The sequence below is a fragment of the Neovison vison genome, chromosome 13, assembly GCF_020171115.1.
Source record: "Neovison vison isolate M4711 chromosome 13, ASM_NN_V1, whole genome shotgun sequence".
NCBI lineage: Eukaryota > Metazoa > Chordata > Mammalia > Carnivora > Mustelidae > Neogale > Neogale vison.
This window is the reverse complement of record NC_058103.1, coordinates 143,182,926-143,207,718: the sequence shown is the minus strand read 5'-3', so window position 1 is coordinate 143,207,718 and position 24,793 is coordinate 143,182,926. Positions and strand designations below refer to the sequence as shown.

Here is a 24,793-nt window from a genome sequence, read left to right as displayed (position 1 = left end):
GCCCTAAGTCTAGGGTTCTAGGGTTCTGTTCATAAACCCCCAGCGTTGGTATTTTGCCCGGTCTTACAACAGACTTCCAAAGGATTCTCTTCACGTGAAATGCGGTTTACTCTTCAGAGTCTCCACTTACCAAAGATGCTCTTGGCAAGTCATGAAAGAACTGTTTCCATTTTTCACTCCCTCTTTCTCTTACCATCAGGTTGAATAAATTTAAATCATTTGCCTCAATAAATATATTCTCCATGCTCTTTTAAAAAATTTCATTTGTTAAAGAGTTCATTTATTTTTTTAATCATCTCTACACCCCATGTAGGGCTCGAACTCCCAACCCCAAGATCAAGAGTCATATGCTCCACTGACTGAGCCGGCCAGGTGTCCCTATTCACCATGTTGTTATTTTTCTTAACCTTTTCTAAAGTATCAGGCCCAGAAGACACGGGTGGTGGGGAAAGGAGATAACGGGGCAAAACTCCTTTGAGCCTTCAATTCAATTTCCATCTGGCTGAAATTCTCTTGGACCTTCACATAAGTAACACATTCACTATTAAGGTAATCCTCCAGTGCCCAATTTCTCTTTGGTCATATCACTGCTATGTAGTGGGGTATAACAAAACAAAAAGTATAAAACAAAACATTAACTGTGTACGTAAAACCCTAAGTCACCTACTCAAGGAACAGGCTGTTCAACACTTTGGTTGGTTTGTTTAATTAGAAATGCTTCATTCTATTTCTACCTAAAACTCCAGTCACCTACACAAAGACAGGTGTTTAACTCTGTTGTCTGTGTAATTAGAAACGTTTCATTTGCACATGTTATCACAGAATCCTCCTAGAAATCAACCAAGAGTCCCCTTGGCCCAAGAGGAAGACAAAGAACAGGGAGCAAAAAATCTGCCAAAATCTAAAACCACGTGATTCCAGTTCTCACGGCAAACTCCCTGAGGACCGGTCCCGGGTGGTAAGTGACGGAAGGAAGGGCCTAGAGGGGACAGCATTGAGAAGGTCATCTGACTGGCTGTGAGGAAGGCCAGGCCCTCCAAGAGGGGGCTTCCGGCAAGAAGAGGGCATCAGGATGCTCTCTGAAAAAGTCTGATGGTGACAAGAAGCAGACAGAAAGAAATAGCCATTTCCCAGGCCGTGTGAGAAGACAAATAAGAAGATTTATTTTCCCCCCAAGAAGGGATAGGTTTTTGAAAAACTAGTAAATTTAACAAAGCTGTGTAACACACTTCAAGACTCATTTTACTATTGGGATGATAAAAGAAGTCCTCAGATAAGAAGGAAAAATTCAAATTAATATCCTGGGTACTTTCCCAATTTAAAAAAAAGTCTGCTTTGACAAAATATTTAAGTCGATGCAGAGTAATGGTATTCTTGAATTAGCATTAAGTGCTAAAAACTTGCCTTGTGCTAGAGGAGTGTATTATATAATGTGTAAGCAATCACAGCCACGAGCCTTATAATAAGTCTTGCTTTCTTTGTTCCTAATGTGAGGACACATGTAGGGAAGTAAACTGAGTTTTTCCAAATTAGCGGTATATACCCACTTCAGCCTTACCTGCTGCTCAAGCATCCTGTGCTCTCTCTGGCCTGATTCCAGATCCTCTTCGGAAAGTGACATCAAAGAGTCACCCCTTTCTTCACCACCGAAAGGGTGCCTGAGCTCTTTGGGGTTTAAGGAGTTCACATCTAGAGATGAAGATGGCTTGTTTCCGACACCAGCTCCTCCTGTCAAGCCTTCTAGGCTGAAACTGAACACAGAGTGAAGGAGTTAGTTCATTCTATTTCTGAGTCTCAGGAAGGAAGGAGGAGAAGAAATTGCTTCAGGTGTATATTATTTCTATGTCATTGAGCAAAACTATCGTCAAGGGCCTGGCGCAAATGAGCGCGAGCCTACCTTCTCCACACAGGTGTTGGTATGCTGAGAGAGGGCTGCATTTAGATTTTCTTTCCTCATTCAACCTGCTCAAACGGTGACCATCTAAGGTCATTTTCTCAAGATTTTTTTCAGTATACCATCTGGATAGACCATATTATCTTACTAAACTTTCATTTATGTGTGGGTTTTTCCTTGATCTGATGTAATTCGTCTTTGCCAAAATCTAACTCAGCTAATGCCAAAGAATTAAACGGCACAGAGAAAACAGGCGCGTCAGTCCCTCTCAGAAGCTGAACAGGGACACCCAGAGTTGCCCTTGGGTCAGTTAAGTGGACCATTACAACTTTACCTTCAACTACAGTCTAGCTGACCTTTACTAGTTCAGTGTGTGCCCACCCGAGGGACCCGCGTGGTCTCAGGAGTAGCAGCATCTGTGCACATCTGGCCGGTCGACCACTAAACGGTGGACAGGCTTCCTGAGAACGCTGAGCTGCAGACAGGGGCGTGGGCCACCTTAAGGGACGAATGGTGAACAGCTGCTAAGTCTAAGAGTTTTAATTTAATTTTTTGGTTTTGATACTGACCCCAAAAGGGGGCAAATTTAGGGCCTGTGATCCCTGGAATAATGACGTTATGGTCTGCAGAGTGAAGAAAGCATGTGTTTTGTGAGCCGGAGACTACAGACAGCAGTCAGCCGCGTACCCACCTTGCTGCGGGGCCGCTAGCCAGAATAACCCACACCTGCTACAGTTGCAGCGGGAACTGCTTTCCAATAAGCAAGAGAGCAAGACAGAGCTGGAGCCGACCGTGTGCTCAGTTACAAGCAGGTGGAAATGCACCTGAAGGTATACGGATGCTATCTCAGCTCAAACTCTACAGTTAATTGTACAAATAATTCATGGACGCCAATCCAGAGGGCTTGCGATTTGCTTTTTATATTTCATAAAATTACTTATTATGAACTGAAACCATATGCTTCTATTTTTCTCTAGTGGGTCACTTAAACAATAGATTTTGTTTTTCTTCTTTCAATACGACAATAGAAGTCATGATTAAGTACAAGTAAATGTGTCTCTGTGAAACTCATTAGCAGTCCCAGGGATAAGGAGACACGCTAAATGAAGAAGAAATTTAGTTTTCTATTGTGAATTGTTAGTAAAGCCTGAGAAACCAGCCCATTATTACCCACAAAACTTAATCCTGAAAATGTTTTAGTAATTAATCTGTCTGCTTAGCTGAGAGAATATGGAACAGTGAGGAATCTGTGAATTTGGAACCTAAAGAGAGGGGGGATTTGGAAACACAACAGAAGTAAGTGCGCTTATTGGCTACCTTGCTTCTGCCATGGTTTTTGTCAGGATATGGGAATAGGACAGACCAAAAACGAAGACAGAAGTGGTCTACCATACCAGATCCAAGTCTGTGCAGAAAACACCGAAGCTACAGCCACTGGAGACAAGCAGGATGCATCAGGGTATGCCATCCACCTCCTAGTCTGTGCCCCTTCAAATGGATTAGTGGTGCCCATAGCAGAGGCAACTCAACACCGCGCTCACAGGCGAAGCCGGCTGCCATATGCATTCTAGCCACACAGAAGCAAGCTCCCAGCCAAAAGCCCAGGTGCTGTGTTTTGGGACTCCCCCTTTGGTGGCTGGATATGGAACGATACCGTACCTTCTGTAATTAAAGTCAGCACTCAGGGCAGCAGAGTAGTGCACACCAGAGGGACACCAGCTCATACTGGGGAGGACATCAAAGGCAGAAACAGAAATGGAGGGAGAAAAGAGGAAACAGGGACAGGGTTACTGGGTTTGAAAAGAAAAGCCATAGTTACAGACAGATGGATTTATCTGATCATCAAAAAATAAGGAACATAACATTTAGAATTCAGAAGAAGGCTAGATAGAGCAAAAAACCACAGAAACTTAAAACTGCCCAACTAACACCCATCTAGACAATGTGCTGGACACATCTCTGTCAGTTCGTTACAGGGTAACAACTTTGAACAAAGAACCCACTCTACCCTAGCGCCCCCTCCACAGGTCAGGGGTGTCCCCACCACCGGAGACCATCTCTCCCTCCGTGCACTCCAACATGCCGCCCTCAGACCTCAGCGGCCACGGGGAGAATCCTTGACTACACTAAAGTGCTAAAAGTGCTAAAAGGGACAACGACAGATTGCAATGGGGTAGGCTCACTAGGTCATCAAGTTTCTTCTCGTTTCCAGTAAGGGTCCGTCTAAGCCAGATGGCTCGGGAGTCTTTTCTCAAAAGGGCATCTTACCAACACTCCCAGCCATCTGTAAAGCCTACTCACTAAGCTCTTGGGATGAAGATTCACATCACAATGGTCACATTTCCTTGTATTTTAATGATAATGAAGGCAGATATGTTATTCAGAATAAAAGGAATTCTATGGAACTGAGTTAGAAATGTGTCTTAATTTTAGGTTTGCATCCATTTCCCCCACAAGATTAAAAAAAAACCAAAACACTCCGTTTGATCATCTACTTGATCTTGGCACTGCTATTTACTCTCAGGTGGGAGGGACAGAAAACCTAGGGTTGGAAACACCACGGTAAATATCACCAGCTAAACAAATAACCAATTCAAAATTTCAGGTACTCTGTAAAGGGAACTGCCTCAGTAGGTCAGGATTTTTGACTGACAAATCAAAAATCAGTTTAAAAATACACCGCTACTATTTGGGGCCTGAAAACTCTTAAGTGACGTGTTTTTGTTTTCAGAAGGAGGAAGGACAGTAACACCTCCTCAATTCTCTCTGGAATCCTGCAAATGGGAAGATGTACAGACCCCAAACCACTTGAATACCCTGACTATATTTAGTAACTTTGTTTTGATAAGTGGGGGTTTTCTGGCAGAGGAAAAGACTCAAGGATGGTGGTGAGGAAAAAAACAGAAGAACTACCCCTATGAGCCTTCTAAAAGTAAATCTTTAAAAATCATAGCACTTAAAAATAATTTAAATAGTAAAACACTTAAAATCAGGTTAAATTAATAAATAGTACAAAGCTCAAGGGCAGAAGCAGAAAGGAAAAATTAGCATTTAAGACACATCTCCAGTCTGATAAGCAAAATCAGACTAACTTGTAATTTGCTCGCGTGGGGGAAGCAAGCCTTGATATAATTTTAAAACATACACGAGACTAAGAAGTCCATTCTCGGAAATTATTCACTTCATTTTGAATCTCTAAACTGTAATAAAAATTTTAAAGATATCCAAATTATTCAAAACACAACATGGTAAATCAGCAACCGAACATACATTACCAAATTATCATTAAAAAACAAAAACAAACAAACAACTCTCCTACAGATTTAAACATCCCTTTACTCTCAGAAAATGATAACGATGTGCGAGAACAGGGTGAAGTTTAGGATGAAGAGAATGGAGAGGACAGGGAGACAGGAGGAGGACATGACGGGGGTCCTAAGGCTGCAGGAAGGAAGCTGCTGGTGGTCCTTCAGCAGCAGCAGACCTGCCCCTCCTTCCAGCGGAGAAGTCCTATCATCAGAGTGTTTTGAGAGCATCATCCAATCTCCTTAATTCCTCTATTACTGGGGGTCACATTTAAAGGTTCTCTGGCCTCATTTTGAGATATAGAAAATACCAGATTCTTAAAAAAAAAAAACCAACACACACACACACACACACACACACACACTCATACAACAAACAACGCACAAATATCCTACTCTCCACCTTTTAACAATGGTGGGAATGTTCCAGTTTTACTAGCTAAGGCTTCATACAGAATTTTAAATTATACTTCACATTCTTCCTGCATTAAAATGACTACGGGCGAAGTGGAGTCTGGTGCTGTTGTGAAGCTCGGTGGGCTCCGTGGGACGGCATCCAGCAACCCGCCACCTTCCACTGTCAACGAGTGCAGGCTTCTAGTACGTTCCTAGTGAAGAGCCTGACTGGAGAGCCAACTAGTACTCATAAGGGTTCAGACGCTTCTACGGAAAAGGGATTTAACGACTTGTTCCCCTGGAAGAACAACTCAACGGAGTCACGATCACCTGAGGCTCATGGGGTATTTGTATCTGAATTCAATTCTGCGCCTGAAATCTGGGTGGGATTCGAGGAGGAACCCACTGGAAAAAGAGGAAGGGGGAAGGACCACTCCCTGCCAGCTTCCCAAGGAAGAGCTTCGGCTCAGAATTGAAAACATCGCTTTACAGATGTCTCCCAATATGAGAGGCTATGTGTAACTCTACCGTCGTTTTGGGATTTCTGAATTCCGCCCCCCAAATAATGAAAGGAAAGGTCATTACTGACGATTTCTGAACACAGTAAAACTCAGCATCTGAAAAGCAAATCGGCATTTTTGGACTAGAAATGACTTTTCAGTTCATAAGTTACTAATTGTTAGCTTTAATAAATGTTACCTGACAAAAAATAATTAAGGAATTATTGGGAGATGAGCTGATGACTCTTGTTTTCAGAAATGACTACATCAACAATGGAGTAGAGATGGTCAGGGGGCCTAGAATGTGTTGAAAATGTGTTAGGGCCTGTGTGTCAGCTCACAATTCTTTCTGGTTCTTCCCCCTTTTTGGGGGCGGTGGGAAGGGGAAGAAAAAGCACTCCCCAGCGTCCACTATTCAGGCACAATCAACGTGTCTGAATTCTCCTAGGGACAGTTGGGGAGCCCCTATTATCAAAGTGACCTGAACATCAGTAAGTACAAGATGGAAAAAACACTAACCAAAGTTTCCTTTAAAGATAAAAATAGAATAGGAAAAAATTTCAGACTCACAAAACCATTTCATATGCAAATGGACATCAGCAATTAATAAATACCTATACTTTATTTGCCTGAAGCAGATGTGACATTATTGTAAAAGACGGTTTAATCACGGATCAAGCAAAATGAGATGCTTGTTAGTAGAAGCTCGGAGGCAACACAGTTAGTCCATCAAGTTAGTGAACTCTGTACCTTCTCCTATGAATGGGAGGTCTCCTGACAACATCCCCCAGAACTCGCAATGAACTGAAAATGAATGGTGGAAGAGGTCAGTGTTGAGATGAAACAAATGGACACAAACGCATGAAGCACACAGACATCACAGGGTTGGGGGAGACACAAGCCACTCAGAGAAACAGTACAGGAAGGCAGGGAACGAGAGAGTGTGGAGGAGGAGACAAACCACAAAGGCCTGATGGCCCGACAATTTCTGGGGAGGGTTACTGTGCTTCCTCCTTGCTCCAAAGAGTTAATCAGATGACAAGGAATGAGGTTATTAAATTATAAAAGAATTTTAAAAAGGCCATCTAAAGGTTTCAAAGGGTTTTCTTAAGACTTTAAAATTCAGGTTATAAAATATGCAGACAAGGCTACAAGCAACAAACTCATTCACGTCCTTCCCTCACCTCCAGAGGCACTGGGGCGGTCGTGTGAGGGACTACCAAGGCCAGGCTCACATAGGAGAGGCCATGATATTACACGGGCTGCACACATGCGCAATTAGGTGATAGGGTTCTAGTCTTCGCTTAGTCTTAAGAGCACCATGTAATCTGGGACAAATCACTCAGTCTGAGCTTTAATTTCCTCATCTGAGCTACAGGATCCACAGTCAAGCCAGCTCTGAAATCAAAGTCACGGCAAAAGGACCCATAGTGGGTTATAAAGAAAAAGGGATTGTTGTTTAAAACCAATCCCCATTTCTGGATGCCGTTAGCATCTCTGACAGTATGGCAAGAGAATGCTTTTGCTTCAGGAAGGGAATTCCAGCTACAGGGATCATTCCCCACACCCTGACTTATTTTTTTTAACTGGTGTGAATGCTTTTTTAAAATATAGTGTGAATAAAGCTGGGAAGGAAAGCTTTTAGAAATGGCTTTTTATACAATCCATGCTTTCAAATGTACATGAAAACTACCCAGCAGACAAAGCAACTGCTGATTTTTAAGGGCAGCATCCTGAACTCTACCAGAGAGTAATATGGAATCACAGAAGGAGCACTAACTGGGAGATGAGGAACTTAGTTACGGGTAAGCGGTATCAACCACCTGCACCTGCCTCATCGGTGAACCTGCAGACAACGCCACCGGACTCGGGGAGGGGACTGGAAAATCACGGGACAGTCTGCTGTGAAACCAGTCTGAGAAGAGCAGCACAGGAGCCAAGTGTAAGGCATCGCCGTGAGCTCCGTGACGGCAGGGACTGCGGCTCGTTCACCTGCGTCCCCAGAACCTAGAAATGCCCGGCACGGGGTCGGCGCTCAGCATGTGTTGGCTGGATAAAAGAATAAACGAGGGGGCGAGTGCCGTCAGAGTCCACGTACCTACAGCTCTGAAATCAGAGCCACGTTATGAGGAGGCAGGTCCGCGAATTAAAAAGAGAAAGAGCCATAACCGCTCCAGGCAAGTCTGTCCCATCACCTGTGTCCGCGCCGTCAGCCTGCTCCCTCGGCTGCCTCTCTTCAGCTGGAGAGTAGCTGGGAGGAAGCACAACTTGGTACGGACAGCAGGAATCACGGCACTTGGTCGTTAGACTGCAAGCCGTCTGCTTAAATTCCTGGACGCAGCCTATGGTCAGAGGCCAACTCCAAAGTACCTCCTGCCAGCCTGCTTCCGCACGGAAGGCCTGACATGGGGTCACATACACGCACGCCCCCGAGGACTGGAGGGTACGTGGAGAAATACCAACCATCCAATGATAGTGAATGATTCGTAGGCTCGCTTTCTGATTAAATAATCATTCAGACTCCGTCCAAACTTTCTGCATTAGAAATGGACTGCAATTTCTGGGAAGCACTCTGAAAACAGATGGTGTAGGGGCACCTGGGTGGCTCAGTGGGTTAATGCCTCTGCCTTCGGCTCAGGTCATGATCTCAGGATCCTGGGATCAAGTCCCACATCGGGCTCTCTGCTCAGCAGGGAGCCTGCTTCCTCCTCCTCTCTGCCTGCTTCTCTGACTACTTGTGATCTCTATCAAATAAATAAATAAAATCTTATTAAAAAAAAAAAGAAAACAGATGGTGTTGAGACTAAGACCTCATGTTTGCTTTTTAATTCAAAGTCGACAGGACACTATTCCCTTCCACAAGTTTTTATCTATAAATGTTATTAACAGATCTGGCCTGAATGACTGTTAGCATTTATTAAACACCCGCCATGTGACAGGCCAATTTCACTTGCAATACTTATTCTTGCAAATACCCTGAAAGGAAGGTATTTTACAGATGAGAAAATCAAAGCTCAGAGGGGTCAAGTACCTTGCCCAAGCTTATCTACATAGTGAATTACTGAGCTAGGGTTTCAACCCAGGTTCTCCTGACTCCAAAGTCCATCTGCTTTCTTCCGTACCATGGTGTCTCCTAAGTTCTTTTACCACGACAACACAAAATCACAGAATCAAATGCAAGCGGACATCAAGAAACAAAACCAACAGCCCTGCCGGGTCCACCTCACCTGCGTTGGTTCATTTCTGCATCGCTGGCCGCGTTCTTCCCAGGACCCCAGCTGTGCCTCCGGAAAGGGGACAGGGAGCGCATGGAGCTCCTCAGCACAGAGCAGTTGGCGGGCACCTCGGTGATGCTGTCCATTTCCTCCTCCTCCATCTCACCTGAGCCGGCAGCTTCGCCCTCGCTCTCTCGACCCTCGGCTCCCATGCCATGGCTGTAGAAGCCGTCAAGACCCTGCTGATCTCTGGACCTGTTCAAATTTGAAATCTGGGGGAGGGACACATCACTGCCGTGAGAAGAATGTCGATCCAGGGAAGCGGTGTCATCGGTGGACGAACTGGATCCGGTGATGTCACAGACCAGCGGCTCTTCCTCCGGCTGTCAAAGAGAGAAAACACCTACAATTGGAAAGGGCATGGCCTCATTACTGCCGACCCAGCAGTGGCTTCACAGTGGCTGCAGAGGGAGCAGGATGGGCAAGATCACAGTTGGCATCAAACAGGTATTTTCTTTTTGAAAGGACAGTCCCAGTCGGATTCAAAGAGTTCCCAATGAAGGGGTGGTCAAGGTCTGTACTCTCTCTACCCTCTTACTGGAGGGAGGTACACAGACCATTCCTTTCTTTCTTTCTTTCCTTTTTTAAAAGATTATTTATTTATTTGTTTGACAGACAGAGCTCACAAGCAGGCAGAGAGGCAGGCAGAGAGAGAGGAGGAAGCAGGCTCCCCGCTGAGCAGAGAGCCCGATGCAGGGCCCGATCCCAGGACCCTGGGATCATGACCTGAGCCGAAGGCTGAGACTTTAACCCACTGAGCCACCCAGGCACCCCCAGACCATTCCTTTCTTACAGGGGGAAAAACATCTAACCCGGGTTCAGGTCAGTTCCACAGGCCAATACCACCAACTGAAACGAAGAGAACCCTTATGTATCCAGGGCTTCTGTATGAAAACTCTAAATCCATATACTATTAGGTTTAATTCCCACCCCGCCCCCCAAGCTTTAACTAAAAACAAGGTTGTCTGTTTGGCAGCCATAATGTTGTCCTGAAGTTAATATTCCCAAAGGAAGTCTGTAACTGTTTAAAGAGGCCTTTTGAAAACCATAGAATAGCTTATGACCCTACCTAAAATCTGCCACAAATGCCCACTTTCTGGCCTTGAATGCCTACTTGGAAGAAATCTGTTCCTTTTCTCATTTCACTAGGGACTAGCAGTATCATCGAGCCAAATTACATATAAAATAATCAATCCTGGCAATGGAGTCTTGAGCACGTGATGAGGTTCTTTTCCTGGCCAGCGTCAAGGGCTTAAGAGAAATAGTCCAGTTCTGATTCCCGGGAGCCTGACACAGTTCTGTTTGCTACATACACCAGAGCACAGAGTGTAACAGGTGAGGGAAAGATAAGCATCCTGAGACTCGAAGGATGAATTTATCCAGAAGATAAGTACAAACATCGAGAAGATGCATCATCACGGTCTCAGATCTGGGCACTGAACTGTCTTAACATCTTTATTGTGTTCTTCCAGGAAAGGGAGCAGGGACTAGGAAAAGGCATTCTGTGGTTTATTTTTCCTCCTTCACAGTATTTTCCTAATTAGCCAGTCTACTCAAAGTTTTAATTAAGAGTGAAGAAACTTACAGTTCTTTGAGAAAGATTGTAAAAATTACGAGAACTAATGAGACTTTAGGCTTTGGAACAGAAAGTAAGACCTATTCTCTAGAAGGAGAGTATTTTCAAATGTTTCTATTAACACTTCAAAATCATTCTCTACAACTTTTGGGCTCACTCTCTTCCAGCTTATGGGAATTTTTTTCTACTCTGTGGCAGCCGGTTTCCTCAGTTAATTGCTCTTGAAATGATGTGTGACGGATGAGATGAAAAGGGAGATGTGGGGGTCATCGGGACCCAGACTGACTCTCGGGCCCTCCTCGTACACAGACATTGAGCAGGGAGCAAGACGTGAACTCAGGCTGATTCTAACTAAAACTGCCCTGTTCTATTCCTCTCATCATCTTTAAAAAACCCTGTGGGGGCAGGGCAGACAGCTGGGTGGCTCAGTCGGTTAAGCATCTGCCTTCGGGCCATAGGCACTCCAATGTTCATAGCAGCAACATCCACAACAGCCAAACTGTGGAATGAGCTGAGATGTCCTTCAACAGACGAAGGGATAAAGAAGATGTGGTTCACATACACAATGGAATATTCCTCAGTCATCAGAAAGGGTGAATACCCAACTTTTGCATCAACATGGATGGGACTGGAGGAGATTATGCTCAGAGAAATAAGTCAAGCAGAGAAAGTCTATTATCATATGGTTTCACTTATATGTGGAACATAAGGACTTGCATGGAGGACATTAGGAGAAGGAAGGGAAAAATGAAGGAGGGTGGAAATTGGAAGGGCAGACAAACCATGAGAGACTATGGACTCGGAGAGACAAACTGAGGGTTTTAGGTGGGAGGGAGTGGGAAGCTGGGTTGGCCCAGTGATAGGTAATAAGGACGGCACAGACTGCACGGAGCACTGGGTGTTATACGTAAACAATGACCCTTGGAACACTATGTCAAAAACTAATGATGTACTGTATGGTGAACTAACACAACACAGTAAAAAATATTTAAAAAAAAAGGGGGGGTGCCTGGGTGGCTCAGTGGGTTAAAGCCTCTGCCTTCAGCTCAGGTCATGATCCCAGGGTTCTAGGATCGAGCCCCGCATCGGGCTCTCTGCTCAGTGGGAACAATGCTTCCTCCTCTCTGCCTGCCTCTCTCTCTGCCTATTTGTGATCTCTGTCTGTCAAACAAATAAATGAAATCTTAAAAAAACAAAAAAACAAAAAAACCCAAACATCTGCCTTCAGCTCAGGTCATGATGCCGGGATCCTGGGACCAAGCTGAGCCCCATGTCATTAGGCTCCTTGCTCATCAGGAAGTCTGTTTCTCCCTCATCCTCTGGCCCTCCCCTCCCGTGCTCTTTCTCTCCGCCCCCCTTCAAATGAATACTTTAAAAAAATCTCTTAAAAAAAAGCCTCTGCAAGGACAAGATCTCGAAGCCCTGTGTTCCCTACACTGGGCCACACTGTAAAATTAAATGATGCTTTAACCAAGTAGATTGTAAAATCGGGTAGGTAATATTTTAAAATAAACTCAACTGTTCTTTTTAAGTTACTGAGGGCTAACCTGCGCATCTTAGAGCGTTCAATCATGGAGCTGCTCTCCAGAGAGAGGAACAATGTCGACGGTCGCAAATACTGACTTCAGGATGTCTTGGCTTTCTCAGAGTGTCCTCCCCTCAAATGTAATTGGTTATGATTAGATCATACAACACAAGGAAGGCCCCTAATTCCAATAGGAGCTGTGTCCTTGCGTGAAGAGGAGAGACATGGGCAGAGACAAAGGGAGGTAGAGCTTGAGGCCACGGAGCGCTGGCCAGCAGCAGAGGCTGCAACAGGAGCCGGGGAGAGATTCTCCCTCAGAGCCTCCCGAGGGAAAGCTGCCCCCCCTCTGGTACATGGACTGTAGGCCCTCCTGTCTCCCAAACCGTGAAAGAATACATTTTTGTTGTTCCATGCCACCAAATTTGTGGTAATTGGTGATAGCAGTCCTAGGAAACTATATACTCACCCTCAAGCTGCTTTGTTTTTAATTCTCAGAAGAGTACCAAGGGACAAAGAGAAGGGCCGTGTAAAGCAAAATGCATGACGGGCTTATTGTCAAACACACAAGCTAGGCTTTGAAGGAAAAGAAAAGGAGTTCAAGTTTCCATTTGGCCATTTATCATATATTCTCACAAACTGGGGCTTCCCGATGAGGAAATGATGTGCGGACGACAGAAGAGGTCCTTCCTCTTGATTTGGCACCTAATGGCCTTACGGGCCTCACAGGGGCACAGCCTTGAAAGACCACCTGTCATCTCTCTGGTACTTTACTCATCCGAGACTTAACAAGCAAACAAGCATCCACCCTTTTGTAAGACATTAAAACAAGATGGGAAAATTATTGTTGGCCTGTTTGTACACATTTTGAGGAAGGAATCTGTCTAACATATATCTGCGACACAGTGTTGATCCTGGTGTGAACACTTCCTAGTGTTCAACAATTATGAGCTTGTAGTTATTACTTGGAAAAGGGAAAACCAGGACAAACTCAATAATTGAGGACAGTCTTCCTTCCTAAATATTGGAGGTGAATGGTTTTTCTTTAATGCTGGATTAAATCTAAAGAAGGCTCTGAATTACTTTTGCCCAAGACTTATGTGTTCTCAAAAGAATTTCCCAGCTTCATCATGTCTTTATGCTACCCTGGCAGAAAAGAAAGTAGTCGGGGGTGTAATAAAAAATTAAACCCAGAACATGGTCCCAGTCTTTCTACTGCTACGCATCTGTCTACTGGATAAGCCACTTTCTCAATTTGTCTACCTAAGATGATGATCTTTCCATCGAAAGAGGCTAGACCTTAATATCAGGCAAGGTACTGTCTATTTTCATCATGAATAGAGGGAACAAGTGGGTTTTTTAAGCATCTGATTTTTTTCCCCCCAGTATTCCCTTCCGGTCTCTGAACTAATTAACTTATTAATAATAAGTTCTTACGGATATCTGCCAAATAAAGAAATACAAGAAGCGATACTTTCACCATTGTGCCCCTCCTCACAGAAAGTAGCAGGTTTGGGGATGCTGTTTTTCCATTTATAAACCAGAAGAGGAAAAATTATGGCTTCTGTCACATAACAGAATGTTCCATGCCTAATATTTGAAGCCATTCTTAAACAGTTTTTGAATTATATGTTGGGTCTTCCTTTGGAGAAGTCTTTTCTCTTAAAATGTCTACTAATAAGGGCGTCTGGGTGGCTCACTGGGTTAAAGCCTCTGCCTTCAGCTCAGGTCATGATCCTGGGGTCCTGGAATAGAGCCCTGTGTTGGGCTCCCTGCTCAGCGGGGAGTATGCATCTCCCCTTCTCTCTCTGTCTGCTTCTCTGCCTACGTGTGATCTCTGTCTGTCAAATAAATAAATAAAATCTTAAAAAAAAAAAGTCTGCTAATTAAATGACTTTCAGAGACGTATATTAGTCCTGATTATCTGCAGAAAAGGTGCCAATGTAGTTTTTCTTCCCTTAAAGGCAGATGACCAGAATAGAATTCTTTGCTAAATACAAATTTTTTATTTTCTGTTTCCCTTAAGACGTAGTACTGGGAATGGGTTAAGGCAGAGAAGGAAGAGAGATGCAGAAAGTAGACACAGGAGAGGAGGGGGCTGGGAGTTGTGCTTGTTTGTGCCAAAGTGAGTGCCCTGGGAGGAAGACAGGGGAGCCTAGAGCTGAGACTGACACATGAGCCCTTCCTCCCGTGAGCTGTCCTGAATGGTTTTCCTCCTGCATATGGGAGGATGGAAACACACACAAAAACTATTGTGGTTACCAACAGCTTCTTTTTCCTTACAGTTTATGCCATCTTGAAAATCTGCAAACGGTGATCAGCCTTACAAAGATCTCTAGGAGTCAAAGAGAAAGCCTGCAAAAAATGGGCCTAGTGAGTAATACAAAGGCTTGTCCACAAGCTCCAGCCCTGTCCGACAGCTTGGACTCTGGGGGGCAGTGACCCAAGGATACTGTTTTGCTTCATTTAAGGTAAAATAAACTAGGGAAACTGATATTACAAAATAATGATATAAATAAAAGTTAACGAGAAAGGCTAAATTAAATGCTGCTGCTGTCTACATAAAGCTGGGGAAACGAGGACTGTCACTTGGGTATACAGGCACCATGACTACTCCACAGATGTGATGAACGATTATTTACTGGATACTTGCCACGTGCGGGGCTCTGCACTAAGTGATTTAGATGTATTTGTTCTTTTCACATTTGACTTAGTAGGTATTATTCTCATTTGATACACAAGACATCTGAGGTCCAGTGAGGCTACATAATAAGATTCTAATTTAACTGGTCTGGGGTAAGGGCCAGATTCTTTTTCTTCTTCTTAGAGCTCTCCAGATGATTCTAAATACAGCTAGGACCCAGTCCCATTATTATATACGACAGATCTGTGATAAAAATGTTCTAAAAAGTTAAGATGGACTCCAGTCCTACATGTAAAAGCCAAAATTATAAATGTCCTAAAAGAAAACATCTTGACAGGGGGCAGACAAATCAGTAACAGGACAGGACACAGGTAGCAACAGCCATAAAAAAATGGATGCATTATACTTCACCCAAATTCTAAACATTTAGTACAACAACACATGTTTATGAAAGCAAACAAGGAAGCCATGCACAGCAAGAAAATATTTGCAAAACATAATCTAATGAAGTACTGGTATCCAGGATACCATATACAATTCCTACTTTTCAACAACAAAAAGACAAACAAATCAATTTTTTTTAAATTGCCAAGAAATGTGAACAGACACTCCACAAAGGATGATATGCAAGTGGCCAATAAACACATGAGAATGGGTTTATCGTTATCGCTGGTTGTCAAGGAAATGTAAATCAAAACGGTAATGAGCTGCCACTACACACACACCAGAAATGCTAAAGTTAAAACAATTACACATGTTGATAAGAGCACAGAGCAAGCAACATTCTCAAACACTGCTGGTGAGAATGTAAAATGATACAACTACTGTAGAAAAAGGTCTGGCCACTTTTTATAAGACTAAACTTACACGTGCCATATGATCTATCAGTTCCACTCGTCTACCCAGTAGAAATAATAACATTCATATTCTGTTTGTATGAGGCTCTGAAATAAAGAGAATTAACCTGGGATGGGAAAAAATTAGAACAGTTGTTGCCTCCAGGGGACTGAAGAGGAGACAGACCGCGAAGGGGCATAACCGAACTCCCCAAAGTGAAGGTAACAGCCTGATCCATATGGAGGTTTGGATTATAAAGATGAATGGATTTGTTAAAAGTCGCCGAGGTACAGCTATAATGGAAAACAGTATGTAGGTTCCTCAAAAAATTAAAACTAGAACTGTTCTCTAGAATCTAGCAATGTCCTACTTCTAGGTATGTATCCAAAGGAAATAAAGCCACTGTCTTGAAGAGGTACCTGCACTCCCATGTTCTCAGCATCAAGGCGTGGAAGCAGCTTACGCATCACAGACAGCTGAACAGGTAAAGTAAATGTTACTCAGAGTTTTAAAAAAAGAAGAAGGAGGAAACCCCGCCATTTGCAGCAACACGGATGGACCCTGAGGGCATCACGCTACGTGAAATAAGCCAAAGACGACTTTTAGATGATGTCACTTCTATATGGAAACCACAAATGGCAACTCTGAGCAATAGAGAGTGGAACAGGGCTTCCCCAGAGGGTGGGGGAAATGGGGAGATGTTCGTCGAAGGGACCAAGCTCTCAGTCAGGAGATGAATCAGTTCTGAAGACCCAGTGGACGGCATGACGACCACGGTTACTAACGATGGATGCATTGTGGACCTGAAGTCTGCTAGGACAGTGAATCTCACGTGTTCTGACCATCTGCACAAAGAGGTAACTCTGTGAGGTGACAGACACTTCCGGCCTGATTGTGGTAAGCATTTCACGACTTGTCTATCAAAGCATCTTCGTGTACATTTAAATATGCACAATTTTTACCCGCTATAACTCATAAAGCCGAGGGAAAAGTCACTGAACTGTGCATTTCACTGCATGGAGAATTTATAACAAACAATAAACAACTCTATTAACACATACTGAATTCTAAGTATTTAGGGGTAAAAGTGGATTGTTACCTGTAACTTGCTTAAAAATGCATCAAAGAAATTAGATGCACTACCTGGTGAGCAGAGAAAGGAAGGATAGTTGCACAGGTGTGTAACAAAGCAAGGGTATGACGTTAAGGGTGGAATCCAGGTGGCGGGTGCTCACTGCACAGCTCTTCCAACTTCCCTGGATGCTGCAGCATTTTCTTAATAAAGTGTTGGGGAGAAATGCCCGACTGGCTCTCTTAAGCACATCACATCAGATTGATAATGTACAGGTATAGAGAGAAGAGTGAACATTATGTAACATAAGTATATATAAATATAAAAACAACTACACACTTTCTATTACCACACCCGAAGGAATGTTTAATATTGCTAAAATACTAGTCCTTTAATTTTTAATAACTTATTCATTAAATATTTATAAATTGTTGTCTATGATACACAAGGCACTCTGTCACGTGCCTTTGGCAAATAACAGCTCATTTTTTTTTTTTTAAAGATTTTATTATTTATTTGACAGACAGAGATTACAAGTAGGCAGAGAGGCAGGCAGAGAGCGAGAGGAGGAAGCAGGCTCCCTGCTGAGCAGAGAGCCCGATGTGGGACTCGATCCCAGGACCCTGAGATCATGACCTGAGCCGAAGGCAGTGGCTTAACCCACTGAGCCACCCAGGCGCCCCACAGCTCATGTTTTAAATACCTAATATGTCCCAACTGTTTAATCCATTCGTGTGCGATAATTTGTCTAAGAATCTTAAGCATGTGACAGTGAGCTGCTTCACAGTTCGGAAACTATAGTAAGTTTCAATACTTGTGCATAAATAATAAAGTTTTTTGAATTTGGGTTCTGTAAGTATGGCTACTTTTATCCCTGAAAGGCTAAAAACTTTTTGGCTTGGTGACCAAGTACTTGAGAGCGAACTAGCTTAAGAAAGGAAGTGTGCTTCCTTAAGACTTAGCATCTTAGGGGAGTTTCTCTGATTTTCTCAACTGTGGATACATTTTATAGCCTGGAGAAAAAAACAAGGTATGAGTGCTTTATCTAATTCTCCTTGGGAAAAGAGCAACTATCAATATTTTCGTGGACTTCAATTAACCTTCTGGATAATAGGGTAGCTGAGATTATGTATTTTATGATCATTCTTTCTTTGCTAGTGCCAAGAAAAAGTCCAAGATTTCTACCTATTTTAAAAACATAACCTAGGGGTACCTGGGGTGGGTCAGTTGGTTAAGTGTCTGCTTTCACCTTAGGTCATGATCTTGGGGTCCTGGGATCGAGCCCCTCACTGGCCCCCCTGCTCAGTGGTGAAGCCTGCTTCTCCCTCTCCACCCAACTCGTGTGCTCTCTCTCAAGTAAAATAAATAAAATCTTTAAAAAAAAATCTAAATTTTATGCTGTTGATCTATGGAGAAGATGACGACCTTAGAACTAGCAAATATTCAGAAGAATAATCAAGAAGCTCTTCTCACCCGAGTCCTGTTTACTGGAAGGCAGGCTGGATGGAAACTGAAGGGTAAGGCAAAGGGTTTGTGACCAACACTGCAGGCTGAAGAGACCTCTATGAGGCCTGTAGGAAGTGACCTAACGCACTACTCATGGTTCAAAGAGAAGAATGTTGTGATGCCTTGCCCAGAGATGATGTTTTAGAGACGGGAGAGGGGAAGGCACTCCAGGATAGGGTGATGCTTCACAGCGCACGCTGTGTGGCTGTCCACTGAGGCAGCCGGGGAGGGACACCACCCTGCTTCTGTATCAATCACTGGCTATTAAAGCAGGTGTCTGGAGATGGAGACAGGGAAGAGACCTGAGAGTCAGGCCTACGTACAATGTCAGGACTGTGACTTACCAGCTGAGTAATCTGCACGACACCGCTCTACCAGTCAGAGCCCGCATTCCCTCAGGAGTTTAATGAGGATAAAACCACCCACCTCACAGGGTTGTGGGGAGCTTGAAATGAGATCACACACATTATAAGAAACTCGGGTCAGTGCTGAGTACATAGTAACCACTTTGTTAAGTATTAGCCTGTCTCTCCCTCTCCCTCTCCGCTCTCCCCTTTTCCTTTCATACGCAACCCCTTGGCTTTAGGAATACTGGAGAAAACTCTTATTGCAAAACCTCTCTTGGTCACAACCAACTTTGGGAAAGTGGAAAGAGCTAAGAGGAAGAACCCTCCAGATCTTGCCCCAGGCCATGCGACATTCTCGTGCTCGCACAAAGAGATGACGGTGCACCCACCGTTTCTGGTTTTTCTGAGCCACTGCGGTACAAAATGTGGGTAGAAGTTGCTCTGGGGAATATGCTCCAACTCTTAACAGTTCTATCTGTCTAGTCATCCTGAAAAAACTGCCCAATCTAGCACCAGCCATTCCTCTGAACAATCTCCTCAACGTTTTTGGCAGTCTGAGTAAGGACGCAAAACACAGGAAATTGGAATTCTCTTTAGCTAGGAAAATCACTGGGTTTAGCGAGCAGCAATCACTACCATTCTGCAGACACGGCAGCGTCCAGGGACGAGCTGTCACGCACCTAGGAGGGAGCATGCAAGTCTTTCTTCATGAAGACTCTGCAGTTGTTTTTTTTGTTTGTTTGTTTGTTTTTAAGACTCTGCAGTTTTAAAACACCTTTTGACTACAAAAAATCTCAGACACACATAAATGTTTAACAAATGCCCAGGTATTCATGACCCACTTTCCGTGACTGTCCGTGACTCGATTTTGAAGCGGGAACTGAGAGATATCATCTGTTTATCTGAGACACAAGTAAAATATTCTGAGAGACATGCCCCTTCAGAATAGCATTCCTCTTGGCAGTGGGGGATGGTTCAGAAGTCCTTACAATGAAAATCTCAAAGTCACAGTGGAAATTACCCAAATTCTATTATTTTTTTAAAAAAATCATGATTTCCCTCTTTCTAGATCACCTCAAAGGAGGAGAGAGCTTCCCAGGGTGCAGATTTTTTTACTTTATAGAACCCACTCAATCAATCTGCCGCGAGTAAAAATGACAGGAATCCTGAAGTTCTGTGAATTTTTCCAAGGACCCTCCCAGAAGACAGTGAGGACAAGGAAAAGGAACATGGTGGAAAAGAATTAGGGGAGGCCAAATGGGCACTCATTGAGAGCCACTGGACAAGTGAAAAGAAAGTGTTTGAGGGGACATTTACAGAGGCTTTAAATATGCGCTAGCCCAGGATCCCAGGATGCCTCTCCTGTAACTTATGGGACGGCTTCATAAAGGCATGCTCCCAGCTGCTGTGTTTCTGCCCCCTCACCCGCCTCTCGATTAAGACAACCACGTGTGGCATATGACTGAGTACCACTGAGGATCCTGCTGTGGGAAAGCCCGCTATTCTGCTTCTCAGGAGACAAAACAGAACTCGCTGCTACTAGATACAAACATAAGCAAAAGAAAGCAAACCGCCCCCATCCCCCGACCCCTTGGAGAGCCTCAGATGATATGAAAACACACGGTGACTCATGTGCATGGGTCTGGCTCTTCACTGGGGAGAAGACAGTCTGGGTTCCCCAGCAGAGATCTAGAAAGTTCCAATTAAGCAGGCTAGATGAGGAGGGGTGACATCACCAAGCTGGGCAACGAGCTTCAGGCCTCAACACATTAATCAGAAATGCCTCTACAGTTAGTTTATACACATGACGTGTTACAGTCTGAGCTGCGGTCCCTTCCTGCCCACTGAAAAGCATTCACCTTCCTCTGATTAAATTCACACCAAAGGAACTCCCATTTCGTTAGGCTTCAAAGCCTGCGTGTAACCAGCCACAACTCTACAGAGGATAAAGTGGCTGATGCCTTTTTCTAAGCCCTGGCCACCTGGAGCTCCCTTCTCTGGAAGGGAGGACGCTTTCTTCTCCAGGATCACACAGAGCTGGAGATGCTCAGTACGGTCGGCAGGGGTCGCATACTGAGGTGGACAGTACCTTGGGGAAGATGATGCTGTCCACGTCTTCGCTGGGTGAGTGAAAGAGGTCAGAGTCACTGCCGGATTCTCTTTTGAGGACTCCATGTTTTGAGGCACACTCTCTGCCCAGTCCAACATCCAGGAAGTTCTCACATTCTGAGAAAGAAAATATATTCAGCCAATACCTTTTCATTGCAGCCATTCGCCTTGTAAGTCAACCAACTAACGTCCCCTCCTTCCAGTATTAAGCAGCTGTAAAGGACGTGGTTGGATTGGTAGCTTTTTAACTCTAGTATCCCAGTTCTAGGGAGACTGTTCCTATGAGACAACCATGAGTTTGCCATGTAAACCAAAGGCACCAAAATAAAATGGTAATTTAGAACCACAATTCCATCTGTATTTAGGTATTTAAGTGGGAATCTTTTCCTCTTGGTAGTTAGAAAATATTTTCTTTTGCTACTAAAATCAGATGTCCTTTATTAGGAAACTATGTGATAGTTTATGACCAAATTTCTAAGACTTAAGTTCTTTCTGGAAACTTGTTACCTAGCCAAACACTAGGATTAATAAAGGAGGGAAAGCATATCTAATACAAATGTCAGTATATTACACTTACGGGTTTTATTGAGTAATAACAGAATGGAATTGTTTAGCTTCTACCTTAAGCGGACCTGACATTGGGGAATAATCACTAAAGAGAAATGTATCGTCTAGAATCTGTCTTCAGTTCAATAACTATCCTAGGGACTCTGGTGAATCAGACAGAGGGGGCCCTGACAGAAACATTATGCTGTAGATCAAGGAGTTCTGGACACTCAGTACACTGAAACTAGCAGGGTATTTAACCCACTTTCTCCTATTAATTCTGTAAACAAAAGGGACATAAGACCTAGAAGCAAAAGAATTAAAAATATTTGTATGCGGTAAAAGCAAGAGCCCAATGAAAGTCAGCTAGTGGGTAGATATCAACCTCCTTCAAGAAGTCTGGGGAGTGAAGCATTTCCATTTCAGTTAGCATTTTTATATGGGATTCAGACACATATATGTCAACTCTGCAGGTGATACTAAGCGATGAGGGACACAACAGATCAGAAGGCTACCAGTTCAGGAACACACCACCTGGAGGTTTTAGTTGAAAGCAGATTCAAGAGGAGCTGATGATACAAGGTGACAGCAAAACAAAAAATACCGATGACTTCAGACTCTATTAATAGTGTACCCAAGTCCAAAATGGGGACAGTCCTACCATTATGTGACAGCGAGGCTGCACCCACAGGCTGATGTCTGTCCCTAGGTAACATTTAAAGTCAAACACTGATAAACAGAAATGCATGCATGGTGATGAGGTCACAACGGTGGAAACACTCGAGAACCACTTGGCTTGCACAGGAGCTTGAAAATGTGTCCAAGGGCAGCTGCAGATTTGCTGTGTGCTGTTCCAGAGGAGGAACAAAAAGCCTGCTGTGTGGAAGCCACGGAGCTTTGCTAGAAGTAGGCTTCTGGGCAATGGGTTGGGAGTTCCAGAAAGTAACCCGTCACTTCACCAGAAGGGGTGGAGCAAAGGCTGAACAACTTTGTCAAGAGGTTTCAGAAAAGATGCATACACAGAATGGAAGTGGAGATTAGACAACCCCCAATGTCTCCCTAAATTCTCAGGGTCTATGTTTGGACAAGAATTGTACGTGTGTGTGTGTGTGTGTGAGAGAGAGAGAGAGAGAGAGAGGGCGCACATGTGCATGCACACTGCAGGATGAGAAAAGAAAGTTTCTCTTATCTGAATTAGCTAATTATAGATCATTAATAAATTTTTTGCCCTGGATTAGCTGGGACTCTTAGAGGAAGGATCAAAGAACACCGTGCTGGTATACAGGTCATGAATTACTTGACCATAAAATTACTTCCTCTGGCAGTTAGTATTTGACTAGGTATTGGGGATTGTCCAAATAAAAAGAGATATTTAGTCTGAGTATGTGTGTGGGGTAATTCACAATCTTGTAATAGAAGCAGACATATGAAGAGACAGTTCCAACATAGAAGTACACAAAGGATGCCACCGGGAGCAAGGCGGGGCCCACAGATTAATCTGAAAATGTTTCATTAAAGGAAAAAAAGAAAAAACCCTAGTCTATTTCAGTCTTGGTTGGTTCAAACTATTTCTGAGTGTTTCATTCAATGGGAATAGCCCTGCCTTTAAGAGACGGAAATCATGGGTATTCTGGACTACCCCTCCCGCCACCAATTTCGGAGAGTATGTACTCACTTAGGTGGAGTTGGTGTGTGTGACCTTTCTACTTCTCCCCCTTTCCCTACTTGGAAAAATCAAAAACTCCATTTCATGGCTGAGGGGAAAACGGGGCTGGCCAAGAAAAGAAAGGGCTGTCGCAGCACTACGCTGGGCTGCTGGTCTCCAGCTGGCCCGCAAACAGACCACGTCCCAAGTCCAGACTGGAAAACAAACCAATTCAAGACGTTCTAATGGAAAATTCACAGGGAAGATCCAGATTCAGCCCTGGTAGGAAGAGCTCACCCAGAAAATAAATCTGGGTCAGCAAATCAAGCTGGAGGATGACTCCGCTGTGTGATACAATCCTAACTGTCGAGCTGGAGGCCAGCAGTGGGGGGAGAAAAACAGGGAACAAGGGGGGAGAAAAAGATCCTAAGCCATCGTGAAACCCCACAAAAGGCAGAGTTAATTCCGTGTGTCACAGGCCTTCCTACCGGCCCTCTTCCTTAAGAATAAGGGGGAGCAACAGATGCAGGTAGAAGCAAGAACACTGAGCACTGACTGCTTTTAGAGTCGGTCCTGTTTGGCTTAAATCTCCCTCAGCTGACTTAGCAGAAGGATCCCAGGCAACAAGTCATTTAACCCCTAAGCCTTCATTTCCACACCAGTGAAATGGGATGATCAGGACCTCCCTAAAATAGCTGTAGAGACTGTTAGAAAGAATTTATGAAAACGGTAACCAGAGCCCTGCCCCTTGCCCACATCAGGTGTGTGACAAACACACCTAATGAAGGCAAGCCTTTGTTATTAACCTACGCTGTGCAGGTATCTGATAAGGACATTACCTTGACATGGGTCAGTCCTGTTTTATGACTCGTATATAAACCTACCTATAAACTTTTGTGTCCTGAGACATTAACTTCTTTAAAAGCTAGGAAAACGTGTCATTTTTTAGATGCTGTCTAGTCATTTGGGTCTAAAATTATATATATACAAACAAATTATAGCAGGCCATGAAAGACAGGAAAAACCACCACCAGCGCCCACTGGGATTTGCTGAACCATGCTACTCATAATGCACTGGTATTTATTTGTACTTAAATAAATAAATCTGTAGTTATCCATAACGGAGGAATATCCAAAGTGATTTTAAAACACGTTATCCTCCTTGGTTTCACACTATTGCTCTCCTGAGCTGTGCTCGTGACATAAATGAAACCTCCAAGATCCAAAGGGCTTAGAACTCACCAAAAAATTTGCTAAAATCAAAAACTCAGGTCTGAAGCACCAAAGCAAAATCCAGATCTTGGATGCTGTTACACAGAGAGTTAAAAAGACCCACTCTAAAAACACCAAAGTAGTTATGCTTGGGGCTGGAGTATGGATCGGACATTGTCAACAAAATCCAAGAGGATGTCCTGGGGAAAATGCTCAGGGGTTCAAAATTCATTTCTTTAAATGAGTAAATTGAACTCCAGCACGAGGAGAAACTTAGTGTTACTGCTTGCATGGTTGGGCGTCACTGTACTTTCAGAAAAGACCCTGAACAGCTAGCTCAAGGAGCCAAGATACAGTAAGTAGTACACTTTTTTTTTTAAAGATTTTATTCATTTATCTGACAGACA

The 24,793-nt window shown here is 43.8% G+C and overlaps 1 protein-coding gene across 9 annotated transcripts in view; it reads right to left on the bottom strand.

Moving 5' to 3' along the window:
* The window catches only part of AKAP13 (A-kinase anchoring protein 13), a 322,456-nt gene that overhangs the window by 74,617 nt on the left and 223,046 nt on the right, over positions 1-24,793 (bottom strand). For 5 of the 9 annotated variants that reach the window (XM_044231511.1, XM_044231512.1, XM_044231515.1 and 2 more), the window contains 5 exons: positions 20,964-21,100; positions 9,323-9,693; positions 6,846-6,899; positions 3,554-3,619; positions 1,559-1,751 (listed from right to left, as the gene is read on the bottom strand). In XM_044231511.1, the coding sequence (XP_044087446.1) occupies positions 1,559-1,751; positions 3,554-3,619; positions 6,846-6,899; positions 9,323-9,693; positions 20,964-21,100 (821 nt within the window). The remainder of the gene's footprint in view (positions 1-1,558; positions 1,752-3,553; positions 3,620-6,845; positions 6,900-9,322; positions 9,694-20,963; positions 21,101-24,793) is intronic. The other 4 variants (XM_044231517.1, XM_044231518.1, XM_044231520.1 and 1 more) reach the window with 2 other exon arrangements.